Raw genomic sequence first — 15,216 nt, 5'->3', positions numbered from 1 at the left:
CTGTCATTCTGGGGAAATACAGGCAACATTGATAGGTAAGGTTGTTTGTCAAAGACATGGTTTTCACTAAGTGGTTGTGCTCATCCTGCTTGCTGTCTTCCCATAGGCATCTGGTTGATCCTTGGGAGAACAGGATGCTTAATAAGATGGGCTATTGGTCTAGTCCATCAGGGTGCCTCTTGTATCCCTAAAGCTATGTCTGCACTGAGTTACTTCAGATTGCAGGTAGAGGCTCATACAAAAAAAAAAGCATGTCAAAGAAGGGCTAAGTGTGGACCCTATTCCATGCCATTTATTTGGTATGGAGGTAAATGCACTCCTTTGGTTGCCAGTTGTGAAATATCAGCTCTCCTCCCCCACTATATAGAGCAATACTCATGCCATGTCCATTTGAAGCAGTATACCCTGGGCAGACATTTGCTAGTGGTAGCTATGCTTTTTGTTTCACATCTCTGCCCCAGGAGCACATAAAATGTATGCCATATTTTAGATAAACCCCTATCCCTGCCTTACCCATCCCCATGGTTCCTTGGCCCAAATGCTTTTCATTCAGCTGACATTGAGGTATCAGAAGGATCAAAAAAAGTAAAATAGATTCTCCAACGTCTGCAAAAATATTGTTTGTTTTTTTAGACATTGGCATATATACACTATGCATTGTATTTTTGTAATTTTGGCAGAGGGAAAATTGCTAGTCTTTTTATGTTGCAGTAATTTTTGAATTATTTCTGATTTTCTTTTGTTTTATTCATCTCAATCTAGGCTGGCAATCCTGGTGGTCCAGGACCTGGAGGTCGTGGGCGAGGTAGAGGTCAGGGCAATTGGAATATGGGACCACCTGGTGGATTGCAAGAATTTAATTTCATTGTCCCAACTGGAAAAACTGGATTAATTATTGGGAAAGGTAATAAACTTGATTTATTTGGCAGATCGCTTTTCTATCTTCTGTTACATTTAAACTGAGATTTTCTAAATGGGGTAGCTGTATTCAATGTTGAGTTATGTGTGACACCATCTTACTGGCTTCGATTAGGCACTGGGACTGAGGTGGTGGAAGTGTCACTTTTCCTGGAGGAGCTAGAGAATGTGTGACTTGTTACTCCTCCTCCTCCTGAATAGGGCCAGTAAAACAATGGAACAAAAAGGTTCCCACCACAAATTCAAGTACAGTCTGAAGTGAATCTGTTCAAGAGGTCTTGCTCTGTTTTAGACTGATAATATTTCTTCAGGGGAGCATAGACTTGTTTAAAATTTCCCTACTCTGTTTCTTTAGGAACTAGCAACAAATTCAGTGCAATAATTTGTACTTAAAATTTCAGGTGGTGAAACTATCAAGAGCATTAGCCAGCAATCTGGTGCTAGAATAGAACTGCAAAGAAACCCACCACCAAATGCAGATCCAAATATGAAATTGTTTACCATCCGGGGGACACCACAGCAGATTGACTATGCTCGGCAGCTCATAGAAGAAAAGATTGGAGTAAGTATTCTGGAAAACCATATTTATTTAGTTATGTAAAGTAAGAGGAAACCAGCTCCTATGATAGTTGTGCGGACGTTGCCTCATGATGCTAGTAGTAATCGGCAGCTTTGGGGGAAATACACAAAATATACCTTGCATTCTTCATGCATTTTCTCACATGTCATAGAGCTATTTGAGTAACGAATATGTCAAGCTATTTGCCCTAGTACAATTGCTGTTTACCCCATGAACTGTTAGCAGTCAAGGAGCTAGTACTTCTAAGTTTGAATGTCTTCTTAGTCCACTGATTACTGTAAGAAGCTACATGAGAACCAAATAATGTGAGTTCTGTAAAAGTTAGTGTGACTGCAGAATCTTTTTAGAGCAAAGGATTTACGGAGGGATGGAGAGCTGGAATTCCTTCCCCGAAGGAGATATTTAGAGAAGAGGAGCATTAGTTGGATATTGAAACAAGCTTGTTCTTACAGTTGGTTGATAGCAACTTCATCCATGTCATTTATCTTTGCTTTCAGGGTCCAGTAAATCCTTTGGGGCCACCTGTGCCACATGGACCTCATGGTGTTGTCCCTGGGCCACATGGGCCCCCTGGGCCGCCTCCTGGAGCTCCAATGGGACCTTACAATCCAGCTCCCTATACACCTGGCCCTCCTGGTCCTGCACCTCAGTAAGTAACTTACTCTTATAAATAAATTTACAAAAGTATCAAATAGAAATCACAAACCCTTTTGCTACTGGGACGGGTTTTGTTTTGTTTTGACAGCTACTTAACCACAAAACTGAGCAGACCCCTTCTCCACCTTCACTCTCCTTACTCCCGAACATGGGGCTACATCAGTAGAATTCAGGCCAAAACTTGTTTTTGCTACCTAATAACACATTTTCTAAGTGCTAGTAAATTAACATTTTTATTCACCAAGTAACCAAAAACATTATTGCATAACCCTTTGGTTTCAACCCATTTCCAGGATTGATTTTAATGCATTTGCTACAGCAGTTGCAGCTGCAAATAGCTAATTAGAGCTTTCCCCAGAAATAGGGTGTTCCAGTACTGGGTGGGGAAAGTGCTGTAAATTGGGGGTTTTGCCCCTCCAAGCACCAGTGGCAACCACGTGACTTGTTTAGAAGTCTGAAGTAGCTGCAGCTGCTGTGTTTTGTTGCTTTCCATTTCTATTTAATAATGATTGCACACACGCTTCCTCCTTAGTGGCCCTCCAGCACCATATGCTCCGCAAGGATGGGGTAATGCTTATCCGCACTGGCAGCCACCGAATCCTCCAGATCCTGGTAAGGAGAAACAGTTTAAGAAACTACATGTATTCTCGTGTCCAGCCAAGATGGTGTTCGATTGCATTGAGTTCCATGTTTAAAACGAGAGATAACATGGTACATTATTTTTAAAATTCCTAAATATGTTGACTCTGAAACAAATCCTACTGATTTATTGACATTCACTCCCAAGGATGTTTGCATAGGATTGCTATTTGAGTCACGTGACTAAATATTGTTGAAAGTTTAAGAAATTGACCTGGGCTGCTTTGACTTAAAGCAAAATCCTGTGCATGCCATAATGTTAAAAGATATGTGTATTTAGGGTTGCAGCCTTGAACCAAAATATGGTTTGTATACGGCCAATTAGACAGGAACTGTGTGACTAAACTATAGCCTATGGAAAATAAAGGAAGCCTACCAAAGATATGTTGAACTTAAAGTAATGTTTAATTTCCTAGGTAAGCCAACAGACCCTAATTCAGCAGCATGGGCAGCTTATTATGCTCACTACTATCAGCAGCAAGCACAGCCACCACCTGCAGCTCCTCCTAGTGCACCACCAGCCACTCAGACCAATGGACAAGGTACCCAATCAGTTTTGTAAGATCATTGTATTTGGAGGCTTGGATCCTAAGAACTTTAAGGAAGTTCACTGAAGGAAGGTTTGACTCTTCGAAAAAGCTCTTCAGGGACCTCTCCTGAATAATGTGGGGAAAGGTCTGCTCAATTTGGAGTGATTATCCCATCCCACAATGTCTATTAAAGATCTCCAGTCCGCAGAAGAGGCTTTTCAGGGAGGCACAAGTCGGTGGGAGAGCAAAATTTCATTTCATGAACTTCCTTGAGTTCATTCAAACTTCGAATCCAGGGCATTGTTTTGACTAGATAGTCTCATATAATCTGAGACACAGTCTTGCCTCACAAATTCCACCAGAAATTCTGATGGTATAACAAAAATGATCTGTTGCAAAAATGAATGCTGGTTTTCTAAGACTAGAATTGAAAATTGTGTTGAGCACTATGTGTCATGCTGGTGCATTGAGACTAGAGATTACCAGCTTCTGCAAGGGGAATCAGCATAACCTAGGAAGTGCCTGCTGGATCATGTTCAATCCTCTTTGTTTTCCAAGTCAGTGGCTATCTCTACCTCGAGTTTTTCCTTTTTCTGGCCCTATCATCTTAATCTTACTTCAGCAAAAGTGCCCAGAGCATTGTCAAGGTCTTGGCTACCACTGGATTGCTGCTCTATCCGTCACCTTTCTTTCTACCCTTCTCCATCCAGTTTCCTTTGCCCTTGATCTCTTATCCTTTTTTTCTCATTCTTTTCACTATGATAGTGTGGCAAACATTATGTCAGAGGCTGACATGCTGTCACCTATTCACCATTGCAGTTCAGGATTCTAGTCCTGATTTGGCAGTAAACTATAGTTTGTCATATTATTCAGACAGCTGCATTAAGCTTGGCAAATGCAAGTCCTGGATTGAAATTCCTAGATCTCTGGATAAGCAGCAAGAAGAATAACGTGAGCCTGAAACTGTTCATGGCTTATTCCTATAGTGCCAGAGCATTGATGTGGCATTGTGGGAATCACACACCTGTTTCTTCCACCGTTCCTTCTATACAGAGATAGGATAATGCTAGTGTGTAGGATAAGGCTAGTGTCACACACAGCCATACATACTCAGCTCCTGCTTGGAAGTGCCAAATAGAAAAGAAGCCAGTGCTCCAGATACCATATACTAATCTGTGCATTTGGGTAGAAATTTGGCCTGAACAACTTGGTGCATGACAACTGTAGGGTGCCCAAATTTTGTCTAGATTTCATCACTGGTGTGCTTGTTGATACCGTTAATAGATCAAAATACTAGCCTTTCGATATACATAATATATTCTACTGTAGTGCTTTTATCTGGCACTACAGCCAACTATCAAACAACTCTTGCAAAAAAAACTGCAATGCATACACATTTTCAGACACATGTGACCATCATGGTATATAGACCAGACTTTGTCAAATTGGAATCTGAGGGAGCCTTGGTAGAGCAAAGGAGTGGCTGGGGAAACCCAGCCAGATGGGCGGGGTACAAATAATAATCAGTGGAAGGGATTTTTTGTTACTGACTTTTTGAAGAAAGGACATTGATGGATGTGGGGTGCCCACCAACTGTCATCATGTATGTCCTATGCCTTGAGTCTTTGACTGTAAAAAATACCAGTTTCAGAATCATTGCTTTAAACTACTTGGAAAATGTGTGTGTTGTATTTTGCATCAGCTGTATGCTTCTACATTTCAGTGTTGGTATCCTCTGCAGTTCCTAAATAAGTGACTGACACTCACCCATAATGTAATTTTGCTCATTGTGCTGTGAGATACCTTCCAGTTGACCTTGTGGGTTTTTTGGTCTCTTGTCAGCTGTTGACTTCGCATAATGTATGTAAATTTAAATGCAGAACTATCTCTGCCAGTATTTCTATCCATGTTCGCACAAAAAGCTTTTTCTTTCAACTTTCTTTTCATGTAGGAGATCAGCCAAATCCAGCACCAGCAGGGCAGGTAGATTACACCAAGGCATGGGAAGAGTACTATAAAAAAATGGGTATGTTTTACATTTTTATTGGTGTAAAAAGGAGGCTTTTATTATTTACTTCTCTAAAAAGCTTTGCTGTTTCATATGCATTTTTTAAGTAGCAAGATAATTTACTCGGTTGCTCCTGAAATTAAGAATTGGGAGTCTTATGAATACCTCTTCATTATGTATCAAGAAAAGTGGGTTCTCAGGGAATTGCAAGGATAGCTATTTTGCATGAAGTGTAGAGTAACTTAGATTTTGTATCCTAAAACATCTCACCATCTTTCTCTCTACCTTGTGGAGTTATCAGTGCTTGATAACAACAGCCATTACACTTAATGACCGTCATCATATCAGATGATGTACGCTGCCAGTAACGAGCATATCTCTAGCTAGCTAAATGGAAAAGTCTGCCACACTTAATAGACACCATCTCACAGTTCTGTCATTTCCATTCATGTTAGATGTGTGTCATGAAAAGACCCATGTAGTTCTTTCTCCTCTAATGTAGGGACACACCAGAATTCAGTGTCACTGTGCCTGCAAAGAGCAGAGAGGAAAGGTGAAGCTGTACCATGTGAGTTAGGTTGAGGCAGGAACAACAAAAATGTGATTGAGAGAGACTTGAGCCCTTTTGGAATTTCAAGGGACATTAACCATTCTTATAGAATTATCACATCCTGGTTGTTGTTTTTAATGAGCATAATTCAGAAATTTACAATAAATCCCATATATTTCAGACATAAGGTTAGCCAGGTATTCTTAATCAGGGAAATATATGCAGGTCTGACAGGATGCTCAATCTCTTAACGTAGACCAGCCTCATTCTGGTATTTTTGCTTGGGTGTGCCCGTAAATTAAAATTATGTTAATCATTACTCCTGGATTCATTTGATTGTGTGTGTGGCAGAGCGGGGGAAGAGAATAGTGATTGCCACGACTATTCTGCCCTTCTCTTGGTATTGCCATGTTTTTCATTAAAAGCATGACTGAATCTAAGTTGTGGAGCAGAGATTTTAAAATAGAGTATATGCAGGACTAGTTTTTTCAGTTGGATTTCAAGGAATGCCAAATTAGCTCTTGAGGGCATAATAGCCTTGTTAGCAGATAAAGGTAGGCATTTTCTTGAGTTTAGAGTTCTTCCAAATGTTTTAAATCAGCCTGGCATATGTAATCTACAGACTAGTTCAAATACAGCAATTCCATATGATGATTCTCTTAAGAAACTGCTAAGACCCTAGAACTGCTTTCTCAATATTTACAACTTTACCAGTAATTCTAGTCTGAATTAATTCACAGTAACACCCTTGTTTGTGGTTTTCTACTGCTTACTCTGCTACAAATTGATTCAAACCTTGTTAGAGCAAAATAGAAGTTTGGATCCAGAGACCCAGCTGTTTGAGTAGAAAGTGCTTCCCTCAGGTGGAGGGGCATATTGAAAGAAGTATTTCACCCCTATAACCTGGTTTCAGGTAGTTAGACTCTCTAAAATGGCTCTTGAGAACAGAGGGTGGTTGAGTCAATAATAGACTCCTGTGAACAAGCAGAAATGCTTTACATGATGCAGTGGGATCTTTGGATCCATTCAAAGATTCTGGTAGTCATATCCAAGGCTATTATTTTATGACTGTGACATATTTGTAAAAGTAACTTACTAGCATCACTGCAGGAAATATCTATGCCCTCCACTCCTGAATGTTGCATAGCTTCAGATTCAAAGACTTTTAAGTCCCAGTGTATATATAGTATGCGTCCAATAATGTCAGCATCTTGCTGAAGCTAAGCAGCTATGGTGTTTATATGGGCAACTATCTGGGATCCATGTATATCACCTTAAGTTAAATGTCAGAAAATAAAAAATAATACATTTGCTACTGTGCACTAAGAGCAGTATCCAAGCAAGTTGTTCTGTTGGTATAACAATTTCCATTTTGGCAAAAGTTTTACTACAACTTGGAACTAGTTTTTTGCGTGCATTTCTTGTTCACATGTCCCCTCAACAGTGATGTATTTAAAAATTATGTAGAATTAATCCTTTCATGGATCAAGTTAATATCTTGTTTATAGTAAGATATTAAAGCATGCATCAATAAATTGAAACAAGATGCTATACTTTAAATATCACATTAATGTTAAACATTACTTCAATATTTCTATTCTGCCATTTTCCTAAGGTGTTAAGTACTTAAAAGATTCCTGAACATTATCCTGTCTGAGCCACCTTGATTATTTCAGAAATAGAATTAACAGTAGACACTTGGAGGCCACTTTTTGGTCTGATAAAAAAATCACATCAGTATAGCAGTACTTTGCCTTCAGCCATTTTTATCAGTATGGATGTCCTTATAGTTGGAATTGTCTGATTCCAAAGTAATATATGAGCCAGTTACAGAACTTGTAATTTAATATGTATGTTATTACCTGAAATTGGGGGCTCATGATACTATATATGAAGCTCAGTAGATGACCTCTATCTCATAGGTTAAGCAACTTCATAGGATTCCTTGTGATGCTAAAAGTTTAACTCCATATATCTGATAATTCTTTGGAGGAATGACAGGATGTGGTGCTTCTAAATCCCTTGAGTTCCTTCTCCCACCATTACATGCCAACTCACTTAGAAGGCGTGGGGAAAACATCAAGGACACGCTTGATTTCTTTTAGTTTTTATTGTGACCCTTTCAACTTTAAGACTAATGATCTTGCTTCATTCAGTATAAATATATAATATGCTTTGAAAATCTAATTTTTATTAATTAATTAAAACATACACAATTAATCAGTGAGCTAATTTAAAGGAACCCATGTGGTCACTAGGAATTGACCAGCCTGACTCTTCTATGTTCTGCATAGGCAGCAATTGAAAAATCTAATGTCGTTAAATGTGTGTTAAACGTGTTTTGACAGGAAATGCATTCTTAATATTTGAAGCAGTGTTGGGAGAAGTAATGTTCAAACTTTCTCAGTTTGATACACTTCAGGGCTGGTTCACCTTGTAGGAACACGGCAGTGACTCCTGTGTGCCCACTTTGTAGAATATTGTGTGTATGTGCTGTACATCCCCCCGCCCCCCAGCAATACAATTCTCACAGGGGGGGCAATAACTGGGATCGGGTGGGATAGTTTATGTATGTAACAATATACTTAATATGGAGTGGGGCATCTCAGCTATAGATTTCCCCACACACACTTCTGCCGTAAACTTTTGAGGGGTGGGGCTATGAGCCATTCTACAAATGCTGAGCTCAAATGTAGGCATACAGTACTTAAATCTTAATTTTAAACTGTGGAACAATGTGTAGAAGAAAATATACAAATTAGAGATTTAATATTATCTCTCTCTTTGTTTGCACTAAACTTCAAATAAAACAGCAAAGAACTCTTCCACTGTATTCTTGTCTGTAATTTTGGTGTACCTGGGAGCTGTGTTTACATTAAAATGTGGGGGGTTTTGCAGGTCAACAAGGGCAGCCACAAGATTATTCAAAGGCTTGGGAGGAATATTACAAGAAGCAAGGTAATGTTTGTTAGAAACGAGATTATTTTGAGCTTCTTTTGTCCCTTTTATGGCACCAGAGTTGTGTAATGTATGTTTGTTCTAGGTCAGGCAGTTCCAGCTCCAGCCGGAGCCCCACCAGCGGGTCAGCCAGATTATAGTGCAGCGTGGGCTGAATACTATAGACAGCAGGCAGCCTATTATGCCCAGACAAGTCCACAAGGAATGCCACAACATCCTCCAGCACCACAGGTATAACAATCTTGACTTATTTGGCTGATATTTTAGTGATTTTTTTTAAACCTTTATCTTGTGGGGTGTTTTTTGTTTTTTTGCATGTCTCCCACTTTGATATCTTACCTGGAGTATGCATTATTTATCCTGGTAAAAGATAATCCGTAAATTGATTTATGCTCTGTTAACTGGAGTTCTGTGTCTTTCTTTGCATACATTCGATGTTTTTGATCAAAAAATTTCTCCTCCCAGGGTTTTTGAAGCCATGCAGGAAGCCACCACCATTACATTAACCAATTTTTCTTTCTTAAAGGCTTCACTCCTGAGTTAGCACAATTTAAAAAAGATTTTCTTTAACTTTTTGTGTATCTCTTATGTATTTCTTCGCACAGGGCCAATAATAAGAAGTGGACAATACAGTATTTGCTTCATTATGTGGGGGAAAAAAACCTTTGTTAAATGTATGGATGCAGACGCCTTCTTGAAGATCATAATTTTGTTTGGTTTAAAAATAGTGTTTTTGAAAATGTACAAAATATCTATCACTACTGATAGGAGGTAATATTTCTGTGTAGAAATGGAAATTGGTTTGTTTTTAGTACATTAGTGTAGATGTACACATTCCAGCAAATGTATTTGCAACTATTATGTGGTCAATGCTTTGTGATATAAATGTACTTTTTCAATGTATACTTGATCACTTTTAAATGCCTGTTTTGTGCTTTACAATAAATAATATGAAACCTCCTGTGTCGGTAAGTTGGATATGTGGGTACTCGGAGAATTCAAGGGTTTCTTAGTAATGCTGTACATGTACACAATTAAGGTTTTTTTCCTTGAAAGTTTGAGCTTTACATTGGTATTCTCCCTTTGCAGAATAGTTATAGAAGGATCTTTTTCATTACTGTATTTTGCTGTTTAGCATCTTGATATCCTCCTCTTTCTACTTGATTAAAAATTGCATGTACATGAAGATGTTCCTTGACATACTTCTACTGCATTAACAGTTGCATTTTCTTTTTTATCCATGACCACTGTCTCAGACCCATATAGCTGCTATAGTTAACATTTGTTTTTATACATGGTTTAATTCTTTAGTATATTTTTTCAGGCTTGTTATTGAATCGTTCTAAAAGGCAATATGTGCTAAGCAATCGGTTTGCAGCACTTTGCTTAAGAATTCAGTGTAGTAAGGATTATATGCTTTTTAGTTACTAAAACTGCGTTTGTGTTAGAAATATGCCATTTGGAGTCTGGGAGTGCTTAACAGAAAAACGTCTTGCAGATGAGCTCTGTTTTAAAATGCTGAAGACTAGTCATTAAGTTATATTTTGAAAAATCTCCATAAAACTTTTTTACTTTTACTAATTCATACTGAAAATTGGTATACTGTTAAAATCCACTGTTTGCTTTTTTTGCATCTATTAGATTACATGCAATACAGTCTGTCTTGCCATTGTCTGTTGAAGTGCAGGTTTGATCCAGCCAGTATAGAACTAGCTCTGTAGGGGTGAGGAGGACTGTGCTGTGTATCATCCTTGATTGTTCCTTCAAGGAGCATTGCACTGTAAGTACATCAGAATGACAAAATGATGAACTGCAACAGTATCTTTTTGTCACTGTTCCACATAATGCAAATGCCATACCTGTGTGAATATTATGTTGGAATAAAATACAGTGCTGATATTTTAGCAAATCATAATTGCTTCTTAATTCAGAAACCTAGGTGTTCATAAATGTATGTGTATGAGCTTAATGGTAAGTATTCTTGAGCTATTTAGCTTTAGCAAAAGAAATTGTCATTTACCTAAGTAATAATTGTTCATTAGGGTTCAAAAATGAGATATATTCAGATAAAAACTTGTGCATTGTTAAAAACAAAAGTTTGAAATGCTTGTCAGGAGGAGGTTGTATTGTCTTCAGTTGTCTGCATTTATTTGGTGATAGAAGTATATGTTAATTTCTAAACCTTTATTAGCCTTATTTTTGGAAAACTATTTTGTTGTTTTGGAGTATACTCTTAGGATGGCTGCAAGAAAAGAACAAAATGAGATCAGAAATGAAGTAGTTTTACTGCACAGATAATTAGAAATGCATTTTGTTGTACTGTAGAATCAGGAGGGAATTATTTTTATCCCAATTTAGGTTAGGATTTAAATTTTGAAAAGACTACTAGGAAGTTATTAAATATATTTAGTGTAGGCTGTAAAGTCTCTAGATCAAATATTTTGCATGATTAGTCTGTAGCTTATTCGAAAATGGTGTAGTTACTAACTAAACAGAGCAACAATTCACCAGATTCTTTATCATTCACCAAATGGAGGCTGTTGATTTTGATTCATTTAAAGTATAAAATCTTTATTAATTGCAAACAGTGCAATTATTTATACTTCACAGTGCCTTCCCAGACCTTCCACCTTAGGTTCTGCTGCAAAAAGCACAGGTAAGCACAACCTAAGGAAGTGTATAAATACATATTTCAGTTTATTAATGTTGTCCCTGTGAGAATTTTTTGTGCTTGTGTATTCAAAAGCAATCTGCCAATATCTTCCCCAAATGTATTCTGCTCTTCATGGTTTCATTCCAATGGAAAGTCTGAAACAATTATTTACATTTCTGGGTAAATGTGTATCTTTATTTTTAAAAGATAAGTGGATTGCTGCAATAATTTTTGAGTAAGTCACTTTTACTATTTTTCCCTCAATAACAGAGTTGTTACAAATGAATATAAAATATTTTTTCAAGATACAGGAAATATTGGTCAGAATTTCAACAGCCTTCACAAATGCTTTTATAATGTTCAAAGGATGTTATACCCAATACTACTTATTCAAGCATACTGTGTGTTTCATTCCCAAGGCAATAACGGATTTTAAGTTATACACCATAAAACATAACCTAGCTTGCTTATTTGATAAAGAAGGGAAATTTAGACTTGAATTTTGCAGAATAGTTGTAGAAAGCATGTATTACCAGTGATATGTTAACAGTTCAGCAAATCTTTCCTTTTTATAGGAAACTCCTTCCTACTTTGCTATTTCAGCTGAATCGCTGTATATTTTTGCCAGTTTAAATGTTTTGTATATGGCTTATTTAGATAGCTTAACTGGTGCATTTTTTTCAGTTTAGATAGACGATGCTAAGGCAGTACCATCAGTTTTTTGTTTGTCACTTAATAAAATGCTTTGATTTTATCAAAAGTCCTGCTTTTCTCTGCATCAAAGAAAAATATTCAAAAAACCCTGCCTTCATTTTCACACACAGTGCTGAAGATGCTGCAAGCACCAAATCATAGCTCATAAAATCAGGTCCTGAGATAGTTACTTCCAATAAAGAGGATTCCTTTGAGTGTATGGCCATGATGAGCCGATGAGCATGGACCATAGAAGGGCTCCATGTAGAAGGTAAAATTGGCAAAACAATACCGATTTTAAATGTATCCCATACTTAATGGTGTAGGGTATAATTTGCCTGTTTTAATCGCTTCTCATTCTTTAAAGTGCTATTTGCTTGACCATAAATGTTCCATAATTTGTTATGTGGTAATAATACAAACCATCTATCAAGTTACACTTTGCTGAATAGTCAAGCATAGATAATGTTTTGCATTTCACAACTAAATTAATAGTTGTACTTGAATTCCCTCGAGCCACTTCATATTTTGTTGTAGTTCAACATGTTAGATTTCATTATTATATGAGAACTAGATACGTGCTGAAGAGCTTCATCTCTGTTGGATTTTGTTTCCCCATTTTAAAACAGCTTGTTTTCGCTGCTCAGTTTTTAATATAAACATAGCTTGAAATTTCAAGGGAAGGGATGTAATAGAAACTAGAATGAAATTGTTGGCATAGGGGATTATGCATCTGCTTTGATAATCTTTATACTAAGCATTTTTTTATTTTCATTATCAATTTGCTGGTGGACCTACAGGCATCTTCTTGCACCAAGTGTAGTTTTGGTATTCAGTTTTGTCTGATTTCTGTCAGCAACCTTGCATTCCATTCCATTCATTGAGTTTGAACCTTTATATACATAGTTGCCTCGTTTTCCTTGAGCGGTTCTTGTGCTATGGCAGGGGGAAAATAAGTGCAAATTTCCCAGTCACAGAATGTTAGGCAGTGAGAGTAATGAATGTTTGGAAAGATGATCTTAATTTCAACTAATAACAATGTTTACAGATCACCCTTCAGTATGTGTGCTGTATAGGATATGCTTTGCTAGTTTAAAAAAGTGATCTTTAGATTCGTGTAAATTGCAGTTATTTTTAGTAACTAGGTAGGCTATATCATTCACCTTTCTGAAAATATTACATCAGCTGCTGAGAAATCTTTCTTTTCATAATCTAGGCAGTAGAAAGAACTTTTCGATTTTTGTTGTGTGTACTAGCAGTTCATAAGGCAAAACATTTGGCCCTACACAATGCAAACAGTAGCTACTCCTTTCCTACTGGTAGTACCCTATGAAAGTCCTGTGTTTATGCAACCTTTATCTTATATGCATGCAAGATGCATTTTTGTCCTAAGATAGTGCTACAGAAACTACCCGTGTAAAAAAAAGAAGATTGTCTTTTAAAGGCTACTGTGATGGGAAGTATCTTAGGGACATGCAGCTTGGACGTGAGGTAAATCAAATGCTTTACAGTATGTTGTGTTGAGCTTGCAATATTGACACTGTATGTACTCATGAATACACATTAATTGTAATGTTTTTGTATAAGTTCTCAATAAATGTAAACTAATGGGTAATTTGTCTCCTGTGGGTTTTTTGGGGGTAAGGGGCAGGTACTTAAAGCTTTTCAAGTGGAAGATGAAGTGTTGCCGTTTCTTCCAGTATTTGCAGCTGTGCCAAGTATTAAATAAAGAACATACTCAATTTTAGGAACTGAACATATTTATTAACCTTCCAGTTCAGGTACAGAATAAGTCATTTGGTACAACGTAAGGAAGAGACCCAGTTATCTCCTGCATAAAATGTAAATCAGTTGTCCTGATCAATAAAAGTAAGCCAAAATCCCATGGAAGATTATGCAAATTTCTTCCATATCTCTCCATTCCAGCACACATTTTAGTCTATATTGGCGTTCTATTGGTTGTTTCTCATGTAGCAAAAAGCATGGCTGTAATATCTTGTTATACATACATATTTCTGTATTGTGTCTGGTAAATACTGAGTGAGATGATTCAGTAAATAATTATACAATACGAGATGTAAGTTGAAACATCATTCACTATGATTCTAACACTTCCAACCTGAAAGATACAAATTTGGTTCAATATTCCAAGCAAGATGCTGGACAATGCCTACCATCTAATACAAAACAAATGCAAATGTTTTATTTCAAAGAACATGACATACAACTGTGTGTACACATTTAGTTACATAATCCTGCTTTCAAGCCAATATAATCTTGGTTTAATTTTATTAAAGCATATTAAAGGAAAAGTTGCATTAAACAAAGGCATAACTTAAATAAACCACTACATTATTTTTGGCTACTTAATAGTTTAACCAAAAAAATAAACATTTTGCTCTCAAAGCTTCCAGGACCAAAGAAATAAAGATCATTTTTTATGTAGTAAGAATTAAGTGGTCTTTGGATTTGATTTAATTTAATACTGTGTTTGTATATGGTTTAGGCTGAATTTTCTATATGAAAACTAACATTAAGTAGTCTGCTACTTAGGGTAACCTTACATGAAGTAGCTGATCACATTCAATCGTGCATTTTGATTAACATGGTGAAGACTTGATGGGATCATATGACAAGCTGTTTCATATGAACAGCTTGGCTTTCCTGATAAGAATCTCCTTGTCACAGAAGCAATTCAGTGGCATTAACAAGCAGCCACAGTGCTGTTTACAAGTGGAAATTGAGCCATTGTTTGTCAAATGAACCAAACTTCTGTTGCCAAACTTCAGTCTGAAACCAAGAGATAAATCTGGCAATTGGGTATCTTATTTGAGGAATGATAGACAACTTCTTGTTGGCCCCACCACAGGAGAGAGAAAGAAAGATGGATGTAGTAAATTTAGGGAAGGAAGGCTCCAGAAAAAGTAGGATATTAATAGTCATCAGCTAGAGAAGAGAAAAGAAAAGAAAGTTAAGAAAAGGTCAACAGACATGAACAAGAACTAAAGATCTGAGAACTTTTAAAAAACG

At 37.1% G+C, this 15,216-nt stretch overlaps 2 protein-coding genes across 7 annotated transcripts in view; one reads left to right on the top strand and one right to left on the bottom strand.

Moving 5' to 3' along the window:
- Positions 1 to 13,801, top strand: part of FUBP1 (far upstream element binding protein 1) — a 30,824-nt gene extending 17,023 nt beyond the window's left edge. The window contains 9 exon segments of the mRNA XM_079982054.1: positions 763 to 904; positions 1,320 to 1,480; positions 1,996 to 2,147; positions 2,688 to 2,767; positions 3,211 to 3,336; positions 5,276 to 5,350; positions 8,926 to 9,071; positions 11,451 to 11,491; positions 11,493 to 13,801. Of these exon segments, the coding sequence (XP_079838180.1) occupies positions 763 to 904; positions 1,320 to 1,480; positions 1,996 to 2,147; positions 2,688 to 2,767; positions 3,211 to 3,336; positions 5,276 to 5,350; positions 8,926 to 9,071; positions 11,451 to 11,491; positions 11,493 to 11,511 (942 nt within the window). The 3' untranslated portion in view covers positions 11,512 to 13,801.
- Positions 13,802 to 13,928: 127 nt separating this feature from the next.
- NEXN (nexilin F-actin binding protein) overlaps positions 13,929 to 15,216 on the bottom strand; it is a 28,103-nt gene continuing 26,815 nt past the window's right edge. For all 6 annotated transcript variants that reach the window (XM_079982055.1, XM_079982059.1, XM_079982057.1 and 3 more), the window contains one exon: positions 13,929 to 15,132. In XM_079982055.1, coding sequence (XP_079838181.1) covers positions 15,119 to 15,132 — 14 coding nt within the window. In that variant the 3' untranslated portion in view covers positions 13,929 to 15,118. The remainder of the gene's footprint in view (positions 15,133 to 15,216) is intronic.

This window comes from Podarcis cretensis (genome assembly GCF_951804945.1).
Source record: "Podarcis cretensis genome assembly, chromosome: 6".
Classification (NCBI taxonomy): domain Eukaryota; kingdom Metazoa; phylum Chordata; class Lepidosauria; order Squamata; family Lacertidae; genus Podarcis; species Podarcis cretensis.
Note: the sequence above shows the minus strand (reverse complement) of the source record. Positions and strands in the feature narration are given on the sequence as shown.